This window comes from Opisthorchis viverrini (assembly GCF_000715545.1).
Source record: "Opisthorchis viverrini unplaced genomic scaffold opera_v5_314, whole genome shotgun sequence".
Lineage (NCBI taxonomy): Eukaryota > Metazoa > Platyhelminthes > Trematoda > Opisthorchiida > Opisthorchiidae > Opisthorchis > Opisthorchis viverrini.
In genome coordinates this window covers 96905-105501 of record NW_008751973.1, presented here as the reverse complement: position 1 = coordinate 105501, position 8597 = coordinate 96905, and the positions used below count along the sequence as shown (strand labels likewise).

At 43.9% G+C, this 8597-nt stretch overlaps 1 protein-coding gene across 1 annotated transcript in view; it reads left to right on the top strand.

The window, feature by feature from the left end:
* Positions 1–618: 618 nt before the first annotated feature.
* The window catches only part of T265_09902 (hypothetical protein), a gene marked incomplete at both ends in the record, with an annotated part of 61211 nt that continues 53232 nt past the window's right edge, over positions 619–8597 (top strand). Inside the window, 8 exons of the mRNA XM_009176113.1 lie at positions 619–850; positions 2604–2830; positions 3595–3696; positions 4270–4569; positions 6522–6656; positions 6746–7012; positions 7236–7351; positions 7434–7622. Of these exons, the coding sequence (XP_009174377.1) occupies positions 619–850; positions 2604–2830; positions 3595–3696; positions 4270–4569; positions 6522–6656; positions 6746–7012; positions 7236–7351; positions 7434–7622 (1568 nt within the window). The remainder of the gene's footprint in view (positions 851–2603; positions 2831–3594; positions 3697–4269; positions 4570–6521; positions 6657–6745; positions 7013–7235; positions 7352–7433; positions 7623–8597) is intronic.

The window sequence follows — 8597 nt, the reverse complement described above, 5'->3', positions numbered from 1 at the left end:
ATTGACCTGAGCTGTCACACTACAATCAGAACTAATATAGCTTCCAAGTTATGTAAAACGCTCCACAACTTGCAGTGACTCTCCCTGGCTTGTAAGTGGCGTGTTCAGCGATTGGATGTCCAGGAGCATGCAAAGTACATACCAAAGGACGGGATGACTTTGATCAGTTCATCCAAAGACATCTGTGCCTTCTCATGTTCGAAGATGAGTACGATGTCGTCTGCATATTCCAGATCGACAAGGTTTTCATCACAGGCCATTCGAACACGGTTGTTTTGGAAGAACTTCCAGCGTTCGTCTCGTTATCTCACCGATCACGAAGTCGAATAAAAATGGCGGAAAAGAGTGGAGGAAAAATGTAGACGTCAATGTTCCGAGGTTGCGTTGTTAACGGTTCTTCCGGTCATCATGTCCGGGGCTTAAGAACCAAGGTAACTTCTTAGCCGTATTCTGCTTCCTTTTTATTTTGAAGGTCATTCGAAAATTGCATGCAACTTCTCAGTCTGTCTTCTTTCTTCCCATTTAACTTCTAGGGCGAAATTCCACCTAGATCATAGCTTTGGGGACATTGGCGTAGGCTTTACGAATGTCTGATTAATACTGACGTGAGCGTCTGATATGAATGTAACTCTCCCTGCCATCGTTGGGCGTCTCGTGGATGGACTGAAATCTCCGTATGACGACGAAAGATTGCGTGCCGTACAGGAATTACACAGAATCGTTGATCGGGAATTGAAAGAAGTGTCAATACAAAGTTATGGCCTCTGTTTGAATCTGCTGTGTCCAGAGTTACTTTCTATGTACATCAATGGTGAAATCTGTGAGAAGAAAGGAGCAGTGGCTGCAATGGGTATGTCATTTCTGGTGCTCCTGATGATATTGTGCTTGTTTCTCATCGTTTGATTTTTAATCCTAAGCCATGAAGTCAGAACGACTGATTGCATGCACAACTGTGAAATCTGGTGGAAAATAGGGATCGCTAGTTTTATTTTACGCTCTCCATTAATGATCTGCGATTCATAGCAGAAGCTGGCAGTCGTTATAATAATTTTGAGGAATGTTGTTATCATGGTCACTACTCGTCCAGACTACATTCCAGTTTTGAATATGGCCATTCTATTACGATTTGTTTCTACCCTTCTTAGCTGGTCCAGTTTTTGTCCGCTGAATTCACATCCCATGGAATGGGACATGATATGCTCGACCATTCCTGTGCGATTTTTGAAATGTGCTAAAACATTGCCAACACTATCGAGGGACAGTTGTTTTCTTTTTTCCACTCTGACTACCTTAGACCCAATTGGTGGGCACTGCGACAATGTACGTCAATGTTGGTTTTGGTAAACTTCAAACCGTACCAAGTGTTGTACACTAATTCGGGTGGCTGGGTATCCAATAGGCCTACGCTCGAATTTGTCATCTGTGGTGATGTTTGTTAAGACTCGTTCTCATATCTTCGCCCTTGAAACTTTGTCGTCGATCTTATCTGGGAAAAATTTCTGTCCGGTACGGTTCGAAGTACTTCCGATGAGTTTGCTCATTGACCCTAAGAGTGAGGACAAAATACCTCTTCCTACATCGGACTCTTAAGGGACGTAAGCGATGCTAAACAATTTAGATGCACCTCATAATTATGAAGTTTAAACTGGTACTACCTGGATCCGAACTGAAGTCCAATGTCTGTCAATAAGCTTATGGTTTCAGTTGACCAATTGGCCTACCTCGCAGCTGTTTAGGCATTATGGCCGAGCCAAAGACGAAGTTACTCCTTTAAAGGGACTAGCCAGAGTGACCTTTGTCAATCACGACATTTATCACGTTAGGGATAGTGCTTATAATCGCCCATTAATTTTGTTCCGTTTGCGAACGTGGTTACCGCATGCTGAATACGTCAAGGATCCTTCAGTGTTTAGCCGACAGTGCTTGCAGAAATGCCGAGTAATATCGGAGTGCACCGAATGGGTTCTGCGAAAAAGGATCCGTCCATAATGGATGATCTACTGATCATAGGACCATTTGCTCACAAAACCCTTCTTGCCCAATCATGTACAGGTCGAAGACAACCTACGGAAGTTTAGTTCATATCCTGGAGGTGAAATATGAAAGCCAGTACCAGCAAACTCAGTCAGGCCCGAAACTGCCAATCACATAAATTGGAAGACCGAGATGAGCTAACCAGATGTCTAGGGATGCCGATGGACATGATCCAATTGTGCCCTTGTGTCTGAACTGCACCATAAATAAATACGCATAAATAAGCATTTTGATTGGCACCAATAGGGAATGCTTCAACCTACACACCGTCATAACCGGATGTACTCCTTATTGCTTTGAACTATTGCTGCCAAAGCCCATATCCTTCAAGATCCATTATACATCGGTCGGCAAACCTGTGGTGGCTGGAGTCACCGTAGGATATGATATGAATGATGACGTGTATGCGAATTAAGACTTATAATGATATAATTGATGTGTGCAGTGTTTTACCATATTCTTCTATGATATCCTGTGCAAGGTTGTCAGTCTTAGAGTTGGGTAGACACGGTCGTGTGCCATACATCGTATCCCAAAGTCATTTCTTTTTTTGCCCTCATTTTTGACAGGATGCCTTGCGGAAATAGATTTCCTAAGTGTTCAGGCGCACTGTGGGCGTTTCGCTTCGGAAATTCTGAACCGCTCTTCTGCTACAGACATCCAGCTGACTGCAATGGAGGCTCATTTGATGGGACAGTTTTGTCTGGTATTCCCTTACGAGTTTATCGAAAGGCTGATAAAGTGCGCTTGTGAGTCCCTTGTCAGCGAGAACCAAGATGCTAAAAAACAGTTTTCTGTAAGTCCTGAATGAGGTAATGTGTTTCTGCGCGTTTCCTTTCTTTGTGCGAATGTATCAACCACCGTTCTATCATCTATTGATATAATCTTCGCATCTACAGGGTACTAAGCCCCTTTCCTGTACATTCCGCATCTCCCATATTGGCGGAATGACTGGCAGTTGAATGTTTTGTTCACATTCACAGTTGCATTAGCACCAATGGAATTTCGTATGGTGGAGTCAGCGTGCCAGTTTCAATCTACTACTTATAGTATCAAAAAAGCAGGTCACTGGGTCTTAATTGCTGCAATCGCCAGGTCCTGAGATGTTTGACCCAAAAAACTAGACTTGTCGTATTGCCGGATATTTAATGAGGTAATTAGAAAACGAGCGTTGAGCTACGTATCCTTTATTTCGGCTGAATTATTCAGCACCATCGCTCGGCTACTTGAGACGTACGCTGAAGTTTCTTTCAGTGAGACCAGTGGCGCCCTTTGTTTCTTCTCAAAATTCCGCAAACTGTGTGGCCGGAGGGTGTGAAGGACGTTACTCGAAGTTTATGCGCTTTTGCGATAGGTCGTTGTGACTGTCCCTACCTTTGGCTGGAGGCGTTGCAAAAGTTGCGGTATACATATTTCGTTCATTGTGCCTTTATGTTTATAATGATAGGTCTTCACAATAACTGTCTAGCGCACTGACTTGTGAGGGCGTTTCTCATTTTAGACATTGTACTTATGTACGTTGGGATTTGATGTCTCTTCCCTTTGTTCCACTCACTGTAGATTCTATTCCTCAGGGAGCTTGTTCTGAACACTCCCACGAGTTTCTATCAACAGTTCGGTTTGTTCATCCCTGCCATTCTCGCATCTTTCCGAGACAAAAATGTGAGTTTCTCTCTGTTTCGGCCCTTGGTGATTCCACCGAGTTTTCATATGTATTTTTGTGGGAATACTCCATGTGTTCCAAATAGTGTTATTCAACCCTTCTTACCTGTTATTTCACATGACTATTAGATAGCCTTGCATAAGGTTTTTCCTCAAAAAACATTGTTTCTCCAACTCAGTTTCGGCCGAATGGTTAGTCCCAACTAATTACTGTCTGTGTATTATTCTGTGGTGATGGTGTCGATGGTGATCGTTCCATTTTTAGCATGTTTGGACGGTATGGACTTGGTATATGTGATCCCGGCCCGTACTAACCCTTGCTGCTTCTCATTCTGCCGAATACTTATAAACTGTAGATCGGTTACTGGCAGCTGACAGGGAGAATTAATTGTCGTGTCCAAGTTAGCAGTAAATGCAAAAGTAGTGTGGTTTCCACACCCTACAGTGTTTTCGCGCATTGGGCTTTGATTTTTGCGGGCGAGCCCTCTTCTATGAATGGCTGAAATGATTTTTTCGTCGTCGTTATGATCAACTGGTGTTTTCACTGTTGTTTTCACTCCCGTTTACACAAAGGCTACTACACGTGAGTTGGCCAGTCTTACCCTACGGGCCGCACTCTCACTTGCTGCGTCACGCGAACAAGCGCTGCATCTGAGCCTGGGTGCTGCTGGGGCTGCCCAACCCGGTGGTTTGAGTCACGGATTACCCAACACTCATAGTTCTTCGCTACGTCATACCGCCACGGACGAATCAGGTGCAAGCGCTGGTGGTAGCTGCGTTTCGTCGGTCGCCTGGTACCGAAGCTGCTTGTCAGAGGCCCTTCGACGGTTTGGTGAGAATCCAAGCAATCCTCCCTCCGAATCCAGCCAATATGTAAGTTGAGTATGATGTTCACTGTTAGGATTGCTTTCTTCTCTTAGTAACTTTCATGAACGCTTATAGCCGTACAAGAATCTGGGCGAGTAGATAGCATCTTAAGCACACTGAATTCTCCCGCAGATTTTAATCCGTTCACCAGGTGGGTGTATCAGATATTCTGGGATCACCTATTTGTTACTCGTATAGTTACCACTTCGAGACCGTTTTTTAATTGACCGCTTACGTTCTTTTGACCGAACTACCATTCAGAAATCATCTGAAGGCTTCTGTTGGCCACATCGCTCAATTCACCTGTTATTCTCCTTGTTTTGAACTGCATTTGACTTTCCCGAAATTCAACGTGATTCGTAAAATATAGGGTTTCCTCGTAATACTTTCATTTGCTACTGTCTCAAGACATCGACACGGAGTTATTCTGGCCATCTGATTGTCAATGGGTATTGCGTTTGTTCGGTCCGATGTACCCTCATGCTGACTTAATTGCCTTATCGGTTGGTGAGCGTTTAATTAATAAAGTTTCATTTTAACTAACGAAGCCATGCACCTGTTTGTTATGACTCTCAATAGGTTGATCTTTTCTTTATTTTCATATCTACTTGTGATGAAAGGGATAAACTCCAACTGATACGGTATACGGACAGACACACGCTCGTTGGTTCATCTCAGTCGATGGGATTTCCTCGTCTGCTCCAAACCGGCGGACAAACACTAACCTAACATTTCATCTCAGTTATCTTGTCATATGCGAGATGACATCAAAATCTTGCACCTAAATTTATTCACACTCACTTGAACAGATGTCTATCGTTACTCCTTGTTGCATCCTTATCATCACTCACTAGTTTCTAATACTCGCTCATCCACCTACATGATATGAATGCCAAGCGCCAGCGTGAACTATCAGTGTTTGTTGGGAAAACTCCAGCGTACAACCTCTGCAGTGTTGTGCTACACGCTGCCCCTGGTCATCTTTTTGGTGACCGAAAACTTAGACTCCGAAGAATACTGTATGATGGTGAATCTGACTGTCAAGAAATCCTGCGTTTTTGGGTTCATTTGACTTCATCGCTTATCTGTAAGTGTTCGGAAAAAAGGAAGAATTGCGCTTACGCAGATTGTCACTGGGTTTCCATCGAGGAAGTAAACATTAGGATGCTTTTCATTTTGATGGGAGCGGAAACAGTAAAAAGAGATGGGCCAAGTGGTTAGAGCGCGGATTTAATGAACGGAAGGTCCGTAGTTCAAACCCGATCTCTGCCTCTTGACTTCCCTTGATTGGGCTTGGGCAACCTGGCAGTTGCCCAGCCCTCGTGCAACCTTCGGGTGGCGTGACATTTAGACATCGAAAGGGTGCTACAACTGAACAATTTTTATTTTTTTCTAATAAGAGACATCTTCACTCTAATGAGACGCTTAACACCGGACAAATTCTTGGAACCCAAACCGAACAGTGGATGTTTGGTTCACATACGAAACCTACAATTCGGGAGCTAGCCCAAGAGAATGGTCTTCTTGAAAACTTGAAATTCTCTAAGAGCAAATCATAAACTGGTTAAAATGTGCAGATGAACTTCATAGGAGGGCTGCTATAGATTACGCTTCGCTCACGAAATGACCTACGATCCTCTAGTGCCTGTTCCCCAACCTTGACGTTAGCTCACCTCTTTCCTTACCTTTGACCTCACATTCATCCGATCTAGCTGAACTTACCAATCAGTGTTCTTGAATTCCATTTTATAATTTCGACATTACTTGCTTTACTTCGTACACTAGCTTTTCTGTTTGATGTGTGGCTCGCCTTTCTTAATTCCTCTGCCAGGTCCTTTACCAGTTTGAAGTCACTTTACCGCCAGAAGGTAACCGGGATTGTCGGCTAACTGTATTGTGGGCTTGTATTGCAACCTATTCGTTTTGAATAACATCGCAAATTGCTTTCCCTCTTTCAGCACTCAGCACAGGCCAAGAAGCTCTGCAGGGATGACTGGGTTCACGGCAGCATGCTCTTGCTTTCTGAGCTTTTGGCCAGTGTCCTACCGGATCATGAGCAGTTGTTAAGTGAACTGGATGAAATGGCTGGAGTGGTGAGTGTCGTTCCGACTGAAAGACGTACACTTAGTATCCCGTGCTATATTCGGCTGCGTAATCTTATATTTTTCTCCTGCTTTACTAGCCTCTGATGGAGTTTCTTCCTCTTGGCTCGAATGAAAGTGCGCTCGCAGCTCGGACAGTTCTTCTAGCTCGGGCTGCTTTCTTCACAAGTCCATCTTTATTAGTAACCAGCATCCCACTGGTTCACAGTTCAGTTTTGTCCGCCGCTAGCAGGTTTGCACCGTCGATTGGTTCAAGTGCACTGACACAGTTTGAGCGCGAGCGTACTTCTCAGAGTAATCCGGTATCATGGCTTTGTCAACGCGTCCTCGTCGAGAACATTGAAGGGGTAAGCGCGCACTGTATTTTCTGCGTGTAGCATATACCTTAATAGGCGGACTAGATTCGCGAGTTTTCACATCAGTATCGCATTTTCACGGTTTCACTGCGCAGTAAGGGTTATAATGCATTATTATCTCACCTGGCCGCTCCCCTGCTAGGGTTCTAGGCGTCACAAAACGTTACGAACTGCATAGCTCTGAAGTTCTTATTCTTACCTTTTGTCGTTCCAGATTTCCAGCGCCGTTACCACATGGTTGAAGTTACGTACACAGCAGCGCGTTGTGCTCCTGTTAAAGCTTATCCCTAGATTGTTTGCTTTGAAATCAAGTCACTTCTGTCTGCGCGAGTAAGTTTCCACTATTCAGCTTCTTATGTCTCATGGTTGACGTTTTATACCTTCATATTTCTTCGTTTCTACTCATGTACAGCCGACAACAGCCAATTGTGGACTGGTTGTTCCATTACTTGAACAAAGAAAGGGAAAAACCCATGGCCTTGCTTTGCCTCGCGCTGTCGGCTTATCATATTGGACAGGATATGTGTACCAGTGGTTGGTTAACACAGCTGTTCACTTTGGTTCGCTCGTACCTACCATCTCCGCGTGACGCCAGCACCAAGTCAGTTATCGCTTTGTTCATTTTTGTCCTCATTCAATTTATCGCCCGTTTTGCGTAAAACAACTCAGCCCTGTTGACCAATATCTATTCTTCTGGGTAGTTGAAGAAGAGTGCGGGTAATTGAATTGCTGCATAGTCCAGCAAGTGTTTTTCGTTGTGCGTCTTCATTCTCCCACTACAGGGAAACATGAAAACATGAATGACGATAGCAAGGACTTAAACAGTGGGTTGAGGTTGCCTACTTTCAACTGGTACTGAAGCACAGCCGACCCTCGTTGTTTGTCTCGTGATTGCTACCCAAGGGCAGGGCATGCTAGTTTTGACATTAGCCCAGACAAAATCAACACTTCCTGTTGATACCGGTAGCTAAAGTATGTTAAAACAAGCTGATCGTCCTCACTGGGCTTCGCTCAGCTTAGGACAAATCAGTCACTTCTCCTACCGAATGTCACTTTTTACGTACCTTGGAGTGTGTATAGTGATAGAACTGGATCACTTCGTGCGGAAGCGATCATTGGCTCTTTTTTTATCAGGTCGGTTTCTATACGAATTCGTCACATTTTGCTTAGGGAAGTTTTTGAATTTGCTCCAACCATTCTTGCGAACCTTGCTACTTCTGCGTAGTAGGGATATTCGGCACTGCTTTACTAGGAGCATCTATCTGCAACTCAATGGTGTGTTGACGGGAATTCCAGTTTTACACAACTTATTTATATACACTCGAAGTATCAGTTTATCCAAGAAGTGCAAATCCACACGTGTTAAGTCTTTTGGACAATAATCTGCTTGCGTAACACATTATATTGCATGAATCGGGACGAAGTATATACATACTCCACGAATGAGCATGGAGCAGAAGGTTCCCTTCATTCCCTAGATGTCCAAACCTGGATAAGTGACCTACATTCTACTAGCCACACTGGACTTCAGAGTACCTCAATGGTTTTCATTTCGGATTATATATATATATATATA